The following is a 17,699-nucleotide window of genomic DNA, read 5'->3' as shown; positions in this document are numbered from 1 at the left end:
ATATTTCGCTTATATCATAAACATATTTTTCAATCAACATTTTTATATTCTTAAATATCTTTTTATTTTACATATATCACATCACAAAAGATACTATAGTAATTATTTCAAATATTTCAAATAAAACTCTATCCAAACACAATTATGTAAAACAATAAACAATTATTAATACCCAAAATTCATGTCAATGACTTGCACTGTTCATAAGTCCCGTTCAAGCGTCCATGGCTTTATCCTATTCATTTTTGCACTTATTTTCCAATGTCTTTGCAATCTACAATTGTTTTTTTTTTTTTATAGTTGCAAGTCGTACCAATCATTAATCACCTTTGGTTTTTGCACATTACTAATTACAATTCCAATATTTACAATTTGTTTAACGGAGCATTTTCTATATTTCGTTAAATTTATACAAAAAAATTTCTAACCAATTTTGAGATTATCAAGCATTTCTAATCGGAAATAATTTTAAGGAAGCCGTAAAAGATCATTATTTCATTGCAATTGACATAAGAGTTAATTATAACTCCAACAAATAACCAATAAGTGTTTAAATTTTATTGTTAATGTGAGAGTTGTATTGGTGAACGATATAAACCACCTACAGTCTCGAAAACATACTCTAATCGATGGCGTTGGCTGGAATTAATTCACTCAAACTTTTTATCTATAAAAAATAAAACTAAACAAAGGGATACAAGGTACATATCCGATAAAATTGGAACAATACAAATTGGAATGATACAAAGAAGATGAGCATGGCCCTGTGTAAGGATGACATGCACCAAATCGAGAGATAGATATCCAACGACCAAAATTGTAATTTTACCTACAAAATAGCAAAAATGAGATTGAGACTTGAGAGGACATAAGTGTAACAGTGGGCAAAGCAAGGTGCATATTGAAATATAGGTGCATCAATCCCAAAAAATAATGTAGAAAAAAGGGGGAAAGAGGAAGACTTGAAAATACCAAGCTCGGGAATCTGGAATCTCCCTCTTGCATCGTCTGTCGACTGAAGATTTAGCTAGATTTCCAGGTCCTGAAGAATCAGGTGACCTTGTCTGCTAGTTTTTTTTAGTCTTCTTCTGTTATCCCCGCTGCTACCACTAGTATTTGTTTATCTTTGAAGATTCTGTTCTGCTATACATGAATTTCACCTTGACATGAATGGGAGATTCTATGAATCTTGGGCATGGTTTCTGTAACATTAGCTGGGAGAATTTAAATAGATTCACATTAATTACATAATCATGTGATTGAAACCTTCATACAAGATTCTGTTGATCTTTTGCTGTCCGTGGGTAGGAAATTCTTTTTCTGGTATCTTGAAAGTTGAGGTTTTTGTGGTTGTTATCTTTTGTTGTCGGCAAATGATCAATTTTCCAACTGGGTTTTGCTTATCTTAGCTTGATAGACCATGATTCGGTCGTTTCAGATATAGAGGTCAAGTAGACTACATAAATCTGTTTGGAACTATAATGTTGGAAATATCTTAAAATGCTAGTGTTTAGTTGGGAAAAGGAAAAAATGTTTGTATTATATTCAATTTCCATTTGCTTTCATTGCATTATGAATTGGGAGATGCACTTCAAACAAAACCGAGCACTCCTTGTGTGTTGTGCTTCAACACTTTTACCTCCTCTGTGCCATCTGAGCTCTCGATGAGCACGGCATATAAAATGTTTCATTCTCTTGATTATCTTTTTATTTTTTGGGATTTTTAAAATTTTTCATGCAGTTAATTTTCAGTGTTAACCACCCCCCCAACACAAATCCCCAAAAAAAAATTTTTCCTCCTTTTTTGTTTCAAGTATTAAATTTTTTGGTTGTTTTATACTCTTGGCTAGCAAATTGTAGCTGTAGAGGAAACAGCTTCACAGCCGGTTTGGTTCACTTCAATGAACGTATAAGGGTCCTCGGTTATATATTTGTCTTGTCAATAGATATGTTAGTTATGTGTACCAGGAAACATTTTGCATTTGTGCTTTCACAGCTTGTAGACCTAATCAGGAAAAGGCAATGTCTGCAGAAGAAAACTTGATGGTGTGATGATTGGTGATAAACTAGATCTCTGTTGTGCCCTATGCATTCATGAATATTTCATTTTGGAAGTCCTAAGTGGTGGTTTATATTAGTTATGCAATTAATTGAAAATTACAAATATTTTCTACACTTCAAAGTGTTCTTTAGTTCCATATGTTAATTTCTGGAAAGGGATTTCTTTTCCTTTCTTTGTGTCCATAAGCTTAATTGTGGCAAATTACTTACTGCTGTTCATGTTAGACGCAAGTTAGTTTTGTCCTGGTTACTTATAAATTATCTGCTTTGTATCTCACTGTGATTTTAGTTTGTGCCATGGAAATTGTACTGAAGTTTAGATCTGTCTTCTCTAGTATCTAAACAAGATGAGAGAAGCCATAAAGAAGCTTTGATTTCTGAATAGAAAAAATTTATGCATCTTCAATTAATTGTTTATTTTGTGGTGTTTTATTGATGTAAAATGGAAGCTTGTTTGGTAACATAAAAGATTCATTCAATTGCAAATTTTCTTTCATGACTTGTTAGAGAAATTTTGTGATATCTTTTAATGAAAATCTTGGGTGAAGCAATTCTGATTATTTGTTGAGAAAAAGAAAAAGTAAGTGTAAGGTGTTTGTTAAATGCACCGTGCATATGAAATGGACTCTTAGCTAGTGTTATGAGCAATTAACAGGCGTAAAGATAGGTCTGTGAAAGACTAAAATTTGCACTCATCAGTTTTCTCACATAGAGACACTGTACAATCCCGATCAAGGATTGTATACGACATGAGCTACTGGCTCTAGCATAACCCATGCTAAAAATCATCTTTTACAAAGTGACATTGAGATGATTGAAGTAGCAATAGTCTCCGGTTTCATTCGGTCGATCCTCATAATAATCAAAATCTAGTTCTAATTTGGTTCTGTTTATCTGCTTATTTGGCTTAGACATTCACCACCCTCCTTCACTATATAGCCCAAGGCTCAATTGTTCTACGTATGCATGCTTCAAACGCAAAAAGAAGAGTTGCTTGACTTGAATTCGCCATCACTGTTCCTCTTGTTTTTTCTAAAGCCAAAGTTTATGTTCCTTAGGTATCTGGTGTACTGAGTTGAATCATTTATATTCATACTGCGCATCGACTGCACACTATATTCTTTGGTGTTGGATACAGTATGTGGAAGGCAGTTCATGAGAATGTCTTGAAAGATGATTTTTTGGTGGATGACGAAGGTCTCCAGTCAGATGAGCATCATTTGAATTTTCATGATCAGGAATGCATTGGGAAGATAAAGGAGTTGCAGTTTTATCTGGACACGGTATGAATACTGTATTCCAGTAAGGGTCTTAATTTTTCCATTCAGTATGTGGAGTATTCACCCAATCCTTGTAATTCTGCGGTGATCTGCTCCTCTCAAATGAATGCCATGTTTACAAAGGTGCAGTTTTATGTGCATTAATATCCAACTATATCCTCCAATTCCGGTCACAACAGACTTTTGGTCATTTATGATGATGGAATGAACAAGAAAGTAGGGTCAAGATGATCTTAATTCAGAACTAGGAATCATATCAATCCATATTGAATTCTGTGGAAGGCTTGAAGCAAATTATGTTTTACGTCTTTGCTATCATATCTGAATCTTAGTCTAGCAAGTTTTCTTGTCACAGGTGGAAAAAGTTGTGAAACCAGGTTGCTCACAAGAATTGCTGAATGTGGCCTTGACTTCCTTATCCTCTCTTGTAAAAACCTTATCCATTATATCTTCTGGACCCTGTCTGCTTGCCTCACTATGAACAAAATAATCAGAAGATCTGATGATGCAGTTTAATTTCAGAAACTTTGAAATGTTGTTTGGGTGTCTATTTCTTCTCTCACGTCATCTCCAGGTGGGTGACAAGATACATAAATCGTGTATAGCAGGTATTCCCTTACTGTTGTTTAGTCATTCTCAGATAACACTAGTGTATTTGTTTCTGTACTTATAAAGCATGGGAAAGAACTCTAAACCTATGAAAGAACACTAACGTTCATTGTATCATCAATTCCTGGAAAAAAAAAAATTCTCTGCTCCCTATTGTTTAACCTCTGATCTACATTTTGAGTTGTATTGGGAAAATTAAAGTGGAGATCTCTCTATCAAAACTAATCTATAGTCCTCAAAACGTAGAATGTCAGTATTACACTTTCAGGAAAAGAAAAAGAAAAAGAAAAGGGATGGCGTATTACAAGTATAGCCAGCTATTACCTGACAGTGTTAATACTAGAAATATCTACATGTATTTGAATTTTTTTTTGGTTAAGCCTGAAAAGCAAGATTTTTCAGATAATTAGAAACAAGAGATTTTATGAATGATTAAAATATTGAGACAGACATACCAAGATGCATTTTCGGAAAACTTTATCATATAGGTTAGTTAAAATCTAAGCCTCATTTCAGAATTCCATGATTGTTATCGCATATGAGACCTCAAGGAAATTGAAGTTTTGATTCAATGGAAGATGGTTGGGATATTGGGTCATCACAATTAAGACTGCCTAGCTAAAAGGATACAGATGGAGTCAGAGAACTTTGTTAGTCAATACTTTTCTAACTTCCTTTCTAGCTAGTGTTTTTGTAGAATGAATTGAACATAAACTGCTTGAGAATCAGAAATTCAAGTTTTTCTTATGGATGATTCAATTAGGGAAAAGTTGTCGATACACATATTCAAAAATCTTTTTTGTTTAAGATTAGTTAAATCTAAAGCTCATTCAAGAGACATCAGATAAGAAAAGTTTCAAGAAGTTTCTAAAACTGAAAGTTCACCATCATATTCATATCAACTTCCTGTGCCCTTTCCTGTTCATTGATCACATTATTGCGTGAAACACCGAGAACTGTGAAGTTAAATATACATGTTCCTCCTATTCCCTCCAGATGATACATTTCTGGAGGAGCACCGCGTAAAGCTGAGGCGAAAACAATGTCACCATTCCTTTTTCCGCTTGCACATGAAATCTCATTTGTCAAGTGTAGGACAGCCTTGTTTGTCAACTCTAGCACCAGTTTTCTGGAATAAGGTTTGCAGGTTAGTCGGTTCATCTGGTCTTCTGAGCATCATGGGAATAATGTAGTCAAGAAGCACAAGATTTCTCAAGATAGTCTCAGTTTCATCGATCCTAGGACAGCCTTCTTGGTTCTTTGTCAACTGTGGCACCGGTTGTCAGGAACAAAGTTGGCAGGCTGGTGGGTTACCCTAGTCTTGTAAACATCATGATACTAAGTAGCCAAGAAGCGCAAGGTTTCTCAGAGATAGATTCATTAACTGGTTTACTGGCTAGATCTCCAATTTAATCATTTGGCAAGGCAAGATCAGTAATGCCTCTTTTGCTAATGATTTCTTCTATCACATTTGTCTTCATCAGAAGGTACATTGAAGGTACGTACTTAAATTTGGGTCTCCCTCAAGAATGGTTGTGATATTACATTTTTGTCAGGTCATTCCTGGGGATGAATATAGCCATCGTTGTGGAGTCTTTTGAGTTGGAGAGCTTTGTTTTCTATCTTCTGAAAATGATAAAGATTGAACATACCCACTCAGAACATGAGAATAGGACCCGAACAAGTGGAGGAGTTCTTTCAGGTTTCAACCAATGTCCAAGTCCAAGCAGTCTATCCCCTTCTTTAATAACCATTTGTAGAATCCAGGGTGACACAATTTTTTGACCCGAATAAGAATATTTGAGGTTGAATCTGAAAGAGTTTGTTTGCAGTTTACCAAAACCCTATGCAACTGTAAAAGTAGCGTTGAAAACGCAAAAGTGTAATTAAATTGCATTAGACCTCCACGAACTTTGGAGAAAGTTGTACTTTGCTCCCCTCAACTTTCTGACTTTACCCCCATTTAATAACATTCCTTGACTAGAATTCCATCATACTCTGGCTTTTTACTGTTTTTACGTCTAAGATTTCTATGTCTACTTTTCTTTTTCTTTTTTTTTTGCTTCTATTTCTTTTCTTTTTCATACTAAAGATATTTACATTTACTTGCTCTTTTGCATTTTCCTTTCCTTTTTTGCATCAGACACAGCGCCAAACATTATTTAGTACAAAGTTGCATATTGAATATCTGTTGCCAAGATGTGGGACTACTGTAAAATATGATAGTTTCATGTATTTGTGATTTCATTGCATATGTAAGTTTAGATAACGCTGAAGGTGGAAATAATACAAATGTAATGATCATTTTGCGTTATCTAAAAGTTTAGATAAGAGTTAATTTATGATCATTCTGAAAAGCTACTTTGGTCATATAATATTTTTTTTTCTAAAAAAGAAAAATTTATAAATATATTTATAGAATGAATTGGAAATGTTCTCTTTAAGTAATGGAATGCCACTTAGCAACACAATTTTCAGAAGACTTCATGACTTAAGATTGAGGGATTTGAATTCAATGAGGACTTTGATATCGATGCAGCATTTGAAATGAGTAAATTTAAAATTCATGTCTAGTCCAAATACATTATTATGTTTCGCTAAAGGTTGTTATATGATGAAAGAAATTGACATTTGATATTAACATGGGGCAAAAACTAAACAATAAAAATGTTTAGGGGTTGAAGTTGAATTTTCCATTCTTCGTTTTCTTCTCCAATCGAAGGTTTGAAGCCATAATGCTATGCTATAGAGGCATCACTTCGGTTTCTGTAACTATTTTCCGATTAATTCACCGGCCAACTGCTCCTTCTTCCGGTGCACAGATTTACATAAACTGGGTTTTCTTTTTTCTCAACCGGATGCTACGAACACCAACAGGTAGTTTTGATCCATTCTTCGGTTCACGCTTCGAAAAAATGAAACATTTTCAGAAAGAGATAAAAAAAAAGTTGTTCGGAGGAATTTGAAATGACGTGTGTTTTGAGTGAATTCCATCGCTTTGAGCTACAAAAATTTCGATGAATTTCAAATCCAAATCCTTTTAAGGTTATCCAAACAGCCAAGAGATTTGAGCGAAGGGATTGAATTGAAATCAAATCCATCCAAATTCCCCCATCCAAACACACAGTTGCAGATAGTTTATATTTTTAGAAGTATCGAAAATTCTTTTGTCAGTGAGGACTGAGATTTGCTGTAGAAGTAGCCAAAATTCTTTTTACGGATCATTTATGTATATTCTTCACTCTTATTCAAAAGGGACTAGGATTTGCTTACAATTTCAGTACCCCGACCAACAAAGGTCCATCAGTTTTTTTTTTTTTAGATTGTTTATTCACACTTGTTAATTTCTCCAACTTTGTGTTTTTTGTACTTGATCAAGAAGATGTTTATCAATAACCCTAAACCATTGGAAGGGCTACCCCAAGAAGAAAGGTTCCCCGTCGTTTTGGAAGAAGTTTTTCAGCGGAAGGAGCAAGAATTCAACTGATGGCAACACCATCATGTCCAGTGGATCCTTCTACATACCGAGGGATAATCCATTACGGGCTCAAGGAGAAGATGCTAACTTTGTTTTGCCAAGACGGCAGACTTTTGGAGTTGCTGATGGGGTCGGGAGTTGGGCTGGAAAGGGTATTGATTCCGGTGAAGAATATTCAAGAAAACTAATGCCTAGCACAATTTTTGCCATCATGAACCAAAAGCACCCCATTAATCCAAGAAAGGCTTTGAACGAAGCTTTCTACAAAACCAATGCCAAAGGTACATCTACAGCTAGTGTTGTAACAAATTGCAGGCGATAAATGTGGGAGACAGCGGATTTGTTCACATTAAGAGGTGGAAAAATCTCCTACAAATCGCCCGTGCAGCAGCATAGATTTAATGTTCCGTATCAATTAGGAAGCGGGTTGTATGATATACGCTTAGCTGAGGAGATTAAGAGGGATGTGGAACCAGAAGATGTTATTGTTGCAGGAACAGATGGATTGTTTGATAACGTGCATGATGGAGAACTTGAAGAGCTGGTGAGAAAAGGGAAGCAAGATCATGACTTGCCGAGTCTTTTGGCCATGAAAATTGCTGAGTTTGCTTTAGGGAAGTCTTTTAAGTAAATCGGCAATTACTCCTTTTGCAGTGGAAAGCCAAAAGGCTGGAAACGCTGGGCGTACTGGCGGCAAGATTGGTGATATAATTAACTGTGGTTGTTGCTGACATTCATCAGCCACTAAGCTAACCGGAGGATGATTTTTGTCTGTGTTTGTGTGGAAAAGCATTAATTATTCCACTTTGATCTGAAACGTTTTTGTGTTGAATTAGGATTGAATTCGGTAAAATAAATAGGAATGTAAATTTAACCCTTAGGGTTTATGTTACTGTGTTGATTGTGAGGAGATGTATACACGCAACTGAATATAAGATGATCCAACGTGAACAAATATTTACTTGTATGAGTTCTTATTGCAACATGAGACAAGGATCTAAGTAAACTTTTTTATATTTGTCGTGTATATAAAATTGATCCTAAAGAAAATACAGAATCAAACGTAGGCTTAATCATCTGGAATGTGGATTTTCGCATGAAACAAATGAAAGTTGCTAGTATTCTTTTATGCTGCATGCCATAATTAACCATTTCTGTCTTCTTGACTCCTAGAACTTCAGAAAGCAATATCCTTACACTATAGGAAACTCTCATACCAAAAGACTCTTGTAAATGAATTAAAACAAGGGGTTTGGCTATTTAGTGTCCTTCGAAAAGCAAATAAGAAATGAGTCCGGTGTTATTTTATATGCAATGAGTAAATTCTTTTCGAAATAAGTGTTGCTATTATTTTATATTTTTAAAGGTCTGATAATGGTTCACCTTCTTTTTTCTGTGTTAGGTGTCCCGAAAACGATAAAATGAATGTTAATAGTTAATACTTGGATAACTTAGGGGTTATTTCCTTTTCCTGGCTACGTTAGGAATTTTGGAAAAAGAATATTTTCTTCTACAAGCTGGGGTAAACCAAAGTCCTTGTATAATTAGGAGATATAAATACAGGATATTTGTTTGGTTGATTGTCCTTGATTTATTTTCTTTGATCTACTTGATTCGCTTTCTTTATTCCCTCTACTTCATAGCTCACGGCATCATGATGGCTAGGGTACAAAGGAAGATGTCAGGCGGGACGGCTTTCCAAAATGAAAAACTTTGTTCCGGCACGTTAAAGTTTGTAGCCGGATCAATGTACATACCCAAAGATGATCCAGAGAAGCCCCAAGGCCAAGATGATCACTTCATACTGCCAAAGTTGCAGGCTCTTGGGGTGGCTGATGGGGTTGGTGGATGGTCCAAGAAAGGCATCGATTCTGGAGAATATTCAAGAGAACTAATGAAGAACACCGTTAAATACATCGAACAACAAAGTCAGGTTGGTCCGGTTGATCCTAAAAGGGCTTTACATCAAGCTGTCGCGAAAGCTAAAGCAAAAGGGTCATCCACGGCTTGCATCCTGGCCTTGCATAATGATTGTTTGCACGCTGTGAATGTTGGAGACAGTGGATTTGTCCATATCAGGAATGGACGAATTATTTACCGGTCGCGAATTCAGCAGCATGAGTTTAATTGTCCCTACCAGCTAGGAAAGGAGAGGAATGATCTGGATGTAGCTGAGGAGATCAAAAGGGATGTCGTTCCTGGAGACATAATCGTTGCAGGGACGGATGGATTGTTTGATAACGTGCATAATGAAGAACTTGAGCAGTTGGTCAGGGAAGGAGAGAGAAATTTCGACAGTTCAGAGATTTTGGCTTGCAAGATAGCAGATTTCGCTCTTCAACAGGCTGAGAACAATTTGGCTGTTACTCCTTTTGCAGTTGAGAGTGAAAAGGCTGGAAAAATTGGGTGGATTGGAGGCAAGAATGATGATATTACTGTGATTGTAGCCCGTGTTTTTCCAGCGCAATGGGTATAGATACTGGCAGTTCTCCATTGTTGCATATAGTATATGTTTGTAAGAATTCTCTTCTACATACATCTATCAAGGATTAATGTTCAATCCGATTCGATCAGAACTTTTTTCCTGTCAATTACTGGCTTAGATGATTCATTCAGGAAAGATCAATGTTACACAAAAAACTAGGGTCATCTGCCCTAATGGAATGGAGAGGCAAGACTTTATCTTTTTATTTCATTTATTTATGTTCCCATTTATGTTCTCCTTCTGTCCTATTTTATCCTGGATGGTAGTATAGATTCGAGGCATAAGCTCTTGATTTTAGGTAGCCCATAAGTTTTTTAGCAGAACTGAAAATGAGTAAATCTTATATACACTTTCACAGTATACATATTATCACGATTAAATTCATGACATACATGCAAATTTTGGATTTCAAATTTAAATTCGAATTATATGTCATACATGCATTAATCCATTAAAAAAATTAGGCTTACGAGTTTTTTTTTTTAATAATTTCAATATGTCTCATATTTGCACCAATAAATTTTGTGAAATTTCCATTTACTGGCATATTGGCCTTGCAAATTTTTGTTTTAAAAAATTGACTATTGTATTTGAAAAGTAAAAATCACAACTTGAATATATAAGAATTTAAAGAATTTTGAAACTAAGCGCAACAAGATAAATATAAGCTTTCCTGAGCAATTGATTTCTAAACAAGAGAAGAGACCTGGGGAAGAAAATTATTGCTGGATTATGTTCATAACTAGTAGTGTTATTATTATCACAATCTTCTTGACAAATTCGTGCAACGCAGGCGCACAACCCAATTAGCAGAAAAGTATGAATCATGATGATCAACTTAAAGTCATGATTGCCTATTAATTGCCTAAATCTTTATGATACTCTACATTTTGAAGTAGATGAAATATAACTTAGAGTACGTGATTTTAGCCAGTTATTATGGTCTACCAGTGAGAATTTGAGGTCATGTATGTTGACCAAATAATAGCTATAAAAAGTTAGATTTTTCTAATGATATCCTCATTATTGCACATAAATTCCACATAATATATATATATATATATATAGACACACACATACTAGACGCTTTTTCAAATTAACTTTTTTCACGTAAAATTTAACACTTAAAGTCTTTTTAGCACTCATTAAACACTTGTTAGCCATAGGACTGAAAGATGAACTAATTATTTGATATTCAAATCGAGTTCGACTTGGTAAGAATCCGTTCAAATTTGACTCATCAACTAGTCAAATCAAGAATGAATAACATTTTATATTCGATAACATTCAAATTTAATAAAAAAAACACTCATTCAAACTAAATTCGGTAAATAAACAAATAAATCTTGAACAAAATTTTAAATTCATTAAAATAATAGAACAAGTTTGAATATTAGGGTATTTATTTTGATTAACCTCGTTTACACCCCTACGTAGCGAAGCCCATTTATATACAATTGGATGAAATTTGTGGTGTAGGTAACAGGCTGAAACTATGTTTTATGGGCCCTTCTGTCTAATCGAATACCCAATTTATGGGCCAATTGTTGAATTTAATGGGTTCAAAAAGCTACCACAATGATGTGACTTGCGCGCTTGTTGATGAACCTATGATTTGGGCCACCCGGAGCTGCATTTTGGCATCAATAACAGTTAAGAAAACCACGTTTCATCCTTTTGTGTTTTACAAGAAGAAGAGAAACTTAAAAACTTAAAATCGTTTCATTTTTTTGGGATAATTAAATTTTTTTCTACGCTGTGGAGCCAAATTTCGTCCTAGATCCAGCCCAAAAGATAGTTCGATTTAGTAGGCTTCTTTTTTTTTTTAAAGTATTTTTTTTTCTAAACAGTGGAAGATTGGGAATTAAGAAGTTGGAACCTTTGACTCCTGAAACTCAACCTTAACCTCTAGATCAGGATGTCCATAATTTAGTAGATTTCACTATCATCAATTTGATTGGTAAATGGATCCTCCGTCAAATAGTTGTAGAAACTTCAAAAGAAAAAATGTTTTGCTTTGTAGAAAACACAAATTGCTACCTTAAACAGGGAAAAAAAAACCTTTGAAAACAAAAGTCCTGTTTAATAACTCAATTCAGCACTTAAATTTAATAGATTCAGATATAATATATTCATACTATTTAATAACCAAAAATTAAACATCTGAATTTCCTAGACAAAACTTGCTCCCAAAATTGAGTGATAAGATATTCACTTATCACTAAATGTAATATGCAACCAAATATATTAGATTTAATACTTAACAATTCAATTATTTAATGAATTCAAATTTTAGTTTTTACACTTCAGTTTTATCAAACGCACCCAAAGTCTTAATATGGTATGTTGCTTATTGCTTTGGAACCTTATGATGATACACTTTAACTTGGCCATCAAATTCAACAGTGAAATTTGGAAGCTGCATTACCAAAATACTCCAGTAGGCAAGAAATATCAATGTGGTTAAATTTAATAAGTGATCACGTAATTAGCTGGTGATGTCCCAAATCCATTTCCAAGCTTATAAAAATCAATAGGACTACTTGACATTGATAATCTACTTTGTAAAAGTTACCACTAACAAGTCACTAGTAGTATACTTATGTTCAAATCACGATGTTAACCTTCTTGCAATGTGTAATGATAAAAGAAAAGGGACATGTCAATTGTGACTGAAATGAGATAATGAAAAAATAGTAATCCTCGTGCTTCATAGGGTCAGTAATTAATAATATATACCATTTAACCTTCAGATCATATTTCTTTTGGTTAACATCTTTTTTGGAAGCTATGCCATTTTTAATACTTGACCCAAGAATGATACTTAAATTAACAATTTTCTTGTTTAAAATTTCTACATCGTACTAACAATGCGAAAAGTTTTTGAAGAATTGTTTGTTATTTATTAATACTTTAACATTTAGGCTTTGGTGCCATATATTCTATTTTAAGTACGTAACTCTTGTTCCTAGCAACTAAGATATCAAAATTTACTCTTTGTTGTTGGAAGATCTAAGTAAACAATTCACAACCATAATAATGATAAAAACATAGTTAAGGTAAACACTTTAATATGTGCTCATCAACAAATGATTATGGGAAGAATCATACTTTAAGCACTATGCTGTACAATCATATCAATCCTTCTCAACCAAATGATAAAACAAAATTTTATCCAAATGGTACTCATTATAAAATTGCAAGGAATCCCTATGTTTTATTATATGTCGCATCTTTGTTTATTTAATGATTAAGGGGCTAGCACACATCAACAGTGCATTCTCCACCTCTTATTTCATCTATGCAACTAAATATAATCCACGCATCTGTTAAATTGTTCGTGCAAACTTTATCGAGCTATTTTAATCTTGGACAAGATTGATTATGTTAAATCTCATTATTTCTCCATTAATCATCTATTCTTTTGTTACTAATTAATACATACATACATATATATATATGTATGTATGTATGTATGCCATAGAGACCCACTATTGCTTTAGCCAGTGAGGTTTTAGTCTAATGATTAAAATTGAAATTCCAAGAATTAGACGTCCGGATTCTCATCCCCTACTCCCTTCCAGTCTCTCAAATCCTATGTGTTGAGTCTGTCTTTGTATCCTACATCAGAAGTTTTACAAAGAATCTTTACTCTTGGTGGTTATAAATATAGTGGATTTACTTGAGTTTAAGTGTGCTAAAGCACCAATTCAAGTGCCGTATACACCAGTCTCAAAGAGTTTGACCACGCCCCAATTTGAAAGGAGTTTTGGTTAGGCAGGAAATCAAAAGAGCAAGTTGTGGCCTTTGGACCGTTAAGATTTTGTGTTATTTAGACTCTTTTGTGTTTTCAGTTTTATGTGCTTTTGAACCTCGAAATTATTTCCAAGGGTTTTGTACTCTCTCTTTCGTATTCTTATAATAAATATGCTACCCCTTCGATCGTGAGTTTTTGTGATAGTAACTTGTGGAATTTTTGTTATAGTAAATTTGCTATCCCTTCGCCTGTAGATATAGGTCAATACTCTTTTTTTGTTATAGTAAATTGTCTAGCCTTTCCCTTTTTGTTATAATAAATCCGCTACCCCTTTGCCTGTGGACATAAAATGAATCACTTAAAATTTTGTGTCTTTCTATTTATTTTATTTACTTTATTATTGTGTTTATTGGGTTGTCAAAAACCCTATTATTCTCGTTGATCAATTTTCTGGAATCAGACCTAGCACTATCTTTCCCCTTCTAAATTTTTTTTTTTTTTTTAAAAGACCCACTATTGCTCTATAATATGAAAATGAAGGTCCACAGCCAGCTGGTTGTTATCATTGCTTTCACATAGACAAAACCTTGGACTTGCCTGAAATCAGCCTAAGAGTTTGGTGGAACCAATATGTCTACTGCCCAATCTTTCAATAAAGACTAATACACATTAAAAAAATGTTTAGGTAGCAAACATGGTGGGGACCTCGGATTTAAGCATAGATTAGGGGGAAGTTAATCACCTTTGTGAGTCCGTAGACGCAGTTTTATTGGTGGATAGTGGCTCTGTTGTTGAGATGACCAAGAAAAGTTGCTAATTAATTTAAGAATAATGCTGAAAGGCGACAAACCCCCACCTCGAGTCATTAGCCTTCATCGGGGAGCTGAATTTTGCAAATGGGAGATGAAACAGATGGGATTGGTCTCATTTGCTCTAACTCATTATCAAATTTCAAAAGGAGTGGATCAATGCTTCAATAGCAGGACGATTTAATGTTAGAGACACTTAGGGAAAAAAAAAAAAAAGAAGTTAAGTTGAGTAAACTAATTAGGTATACCAGTTTTGTAGTTGATTCATAAAGTACTTGCTTGCACCTTTATCAACTTGCCAATAGTATGTACATGTAAATATACCATGTATGTGTGTATGCATGTGGCCTTCTGTATATTGATATATGTAGGGAGGAGATATAGTGAAAAAGAAAAGGAGTTATGGTCTTTCCAAATAAATAAATAAATAAATATATATATTTAAATAAATAAATAAGTATATATATATATATAAGAGAGAGCTCTTCGGGAAAGCGAGGCATTTAAGTTCGAGTACGAAACTTTGATATCTGTGCGAGAAACCCAGGGCTTCTTCTTGTTTGATTTTTTACTTGATTTTAGATTTTGATTTTAAATAATTAATTCTTTTTTATGTTATGATATATTTTCATATTTAGATACTTACAATTTTTAACGGTAAAAAATTTATAATCTAGAATTTAACCATGAGTAACTTCGGCCGATTTTGAATATTTTGCATGACAACTTTCTCTAGTCACCTTTTACAAAAATCTATAGCAAATGAGAACAAGTCCTAAAAACTTTGTCTAGCTTGTATGATGATTTAGGTAATTCAATCCCTGAGTGCAAGTTCAAATTGAACCTTATTATACACAAATTTCTCAGATTCATCTACATCAAATCGATATGGTAATTTCTTTTTACAGATTGCATATACTTCTTTATTTCATGTAAAAGTTGAATTTATACCATTACTAGACCTTTTGGTGTATGATATGAGTTCTATATAAATTTTCCAAAAAAAAAAAAAAGAAAAAGAGTTCTATATTAAGAATTTCACTAATATACAATGTGATATACTAAAGGATTTCTAAGTGAAAAGGGTTTGATATAAATATAAACTGAAATACTCTATACCACTACAAATTTGGCACATGGAAAAAGCACAGAGAATATAGAAACTGGTGCCACCCCAGCCAGAGAGTAGTGCTGATGATGCTGAAATATGACACGGACAGGGATGATGCGAAGAAACGACTGGTAGAGATCTTTTAATCACTCCTAACTCTCTGCTGATTGGATTAGATTCAACTCAGCTCATTACCAAATGCATTTCAGTCTGTCATTACACTAAAATTTTTGTTTCCAATGGGGTTTGAAGTTAATGAATAGTGATCTGGCTTCTTGTCAGGTGTCACTTGCCACCCCTTGGATTCTGATGACCATTTCCCCACCACCACTTGTCATAGGGGCATAGGGCCTGGTGCCCGAAAATTCTGGGGGATAAAGGGGTGGTGGGAAATATGTTGTTTAATTAGTAGCATAATTTGATTCTTGAGAACTGAGAAGCTGAGACTGGTCCAGCAGCTTTATCTTCATCTATCTTCCTCTAATTCAGGCAAACTCGATCGACAGTACTCCACTTCCACCAACTCCTGCCAATTTCTGAACTGCAATTCCTTACCAACCATGCAGACGGCCAGATCCACCCAAAAACAAAGGGACATCAGTTGGTGTCTTCGTGACATCGATAAGTTGGTACTCCTCAGTCCTCATTTTACCAAGAAGAACTTTGAGATAGTGAAAACGGACTTCAGAAGATAGATAGCAGTAACATAATAGAGTACTTACTTTTGAAGATGTGAAGTAGGAAAATGGCCATTATATACCCTCCTTTCAGTCCTCAGTTTTGGAGAAGCCATATAGTCGACAAAATGCATGGATGTAGTACAATAAACGATATTAGCTCAGCTTCATTTTATGCTTTTTGTTTTTGGGTCTGTTTTGTTTAAAAGGAATCCTCGTCACAAATTCAATGCTACTTTGTTTAACTTTTGGTGCATCCAACTTCAATCTTATTGGAACACTATGTGATGCTTTTTAGGTTTTTTACTTTTGCTAGATTCCCACTCAATTTATGTAAAACCAATTCACAATCTTTCATACCAAAATACTAATTGGTAGTGCAGTTAGGAGACGGTTTTGCCTTTAAGCCCACTTTCAAGATGTTCTTGGCGGATCTCTTTAATCAAGATAAAGTTTTGCCAAGATGTTGATCGAAATCTGTACTTAAAACCTCAAAAGATTGATTTGATACTTGGTTCATGTGATCAAATAGGACTCATCACATGATCTGACATGCAGCTTGAAGGAAAGTTTGGCCCTTTTTGTTAACAACTTTTGATGTCGATAATGATGTTTAAGTGCACCAAGGTAACGTACTAGGAAATAAAAAACACCATACATGGAATGGAAGTTTTCATATTCGAGTCTTATAGATACATGTCAAACAAAACTTTATGGCTAAATCGCATGCTTATTTACTAACTCTTTGTAATAGATTTTCTTAATCTTGTTTAAAGGATTACCAATAAAATTCAAGTTATGAAAGAAATGTTTATGGTGGTTCTTCTCAAGAAGAAGTGTGAGAAAATATATATTCCATCTCATTTTTTGTCACCAAAAACGTAAGAAAGAAGACAGCAATAATAAGTTAAGAAAAGGAGCACCAAAACGGGATATTATATCGGTCTAATCTATATGATGGAATGGACTTTGTAGAAAAGATGATCCACGAGGCCGGTCTTCGCGGGCGTCTCTTTTCAGTTTGACCAACTCTTAATCAAAGTTACTAATGCTGTCTCGTGGCCAACATCCACTAGGTTGCTTATGACTTGGACATCTCACGTGGTTGTCCTAACTTTTAGTGTCATCTCCTAGATTACATTAGTAATTTTGATCATAGCTAGGGTAAATCAATAACGTTTCATGTACTTTGCGAAATAGTAATTTTGAAAGTTCCGTACTTTTCATTTTGTGAAATAGTAATAACATTTTATGCTCCCTCCGTTCTATTGAAAGTGTCGTATTTTTTATTTTAAAATGTTTCAAAATATTTGTTGTATTGAGAAAGTTAAAACACTTTTTAATCTCTTTTTCTTTTCAATATAGTCTCTCCTTTTAATCATACGCATATTATCATTTAACTTCAAATTTTAAATTTGTGAGAATAAGATTG

General features: G+C 34.2%; 2 protein-coding genes, 2 long non-coding RNA genes and 1 other non-coding gene across 6 annotated transcripts; all 5 read left to right on the top strand.

Annotated features, from left to right (window-relative positions):
* Positions 1 to 708: 708 nt before the first annotated feature.
* LOC113733561 (U6 spliceosomal RNA) lies at positions 709 to 809 on the top strand. The gene has a single exon (XR_011841332.1). It is a non-coding gene; the product is annotated as a U6 spliceosomal RNA (small nuclear RNA).
* Positions 764 to 5,944, top strand: LOC113727013 (uncharacterized). Of its 2 annotated transcripts, XR_003457675.2 has the most exons (4): positions 764 to 1,054; positions 3,120 to 3,344; positions 3,697 to 3,949; positions 4,947 to 5,944. It is a non-coding gene; the product is annotated as an uncharacterized lncRNA (long non-coding RNA). The 2 variants fall into 2 exon arrangements; XR_003457674.2 differs by lacking the exon at positions 4,947 to 5,944 and having other exon boundaries at positions 825 to 1,054; positions 3,697 to 4,111.
* Positions 5,945 to 7,450: 1,506 nt separating this feature from the next.
* On the top strand, positions 7,451 to 8,139 carry LOC113724129 (probable protein phosphatase 2C 55). Its single transcript, XM_027247067.1, has 3 exons — positions 7,451 to 7,709; positions 7,848 to 7,972; positions 8,083 to 8,139. Exons 1-3 carry the CDS (start codon positions 7,451 to 7,453, stop codon positions 8,137 to 8,139), a joined length of 441 nt encoding a protein of 146 aa, XP_027102868.1.
* Positions 8,140 to 9,085: 946 nt separating this feature from the next.
* LOC140036168 (probable protein phosphatase 2C 55) lies at positions 9,086 to 9,904 on the top strand. The gene has a single exon (XM_072077470.1). It carries the CDS (start codon positions 9,086 to 9,088, stop codon positions 9,902 to 9,904), a length of 819 nt encoding a protein of 272 aa, XP_071933571.1.
* Positions 9,905 to 15,618: 5,714 nt separating this feature from the next.
* On the top strand, positions 15,619 to 16,442 carry LOC140037246 (uncharacterized). Its single transcript, XR_011841164.1, has 2 exons — positions 15,619 to 15,721; positions 15,873 to 16,442. It is a non-coding gene; the product is annotated as an uncharacterized lncRNA (long non-coding RNA).
* The last annotated feature ends 1,257 nt before the right edge of the window (positions 16,443 to 17,699 follow it).

Source organism: Coffea arabica, chromosome 2e (assembly GCF_036785885.1).
Source record: "Coffea arabica cultivar ET-39 chromosome 2e, Coffea Arabica ET-39 HiFi, whole genome shotgun sequence".
Lineage (NCBI taxonomy): Eukaryota > Viridiplantae > Streptophyta > Magnoliopsida > Gentianales > Rubiaceae > Coffea > Coffea arabica.
The sequence above is the reverse complement of the archived record's forward strand: the minus strand, read 5'-3'. Positions and strand labels throughout refer to the sequence as shown.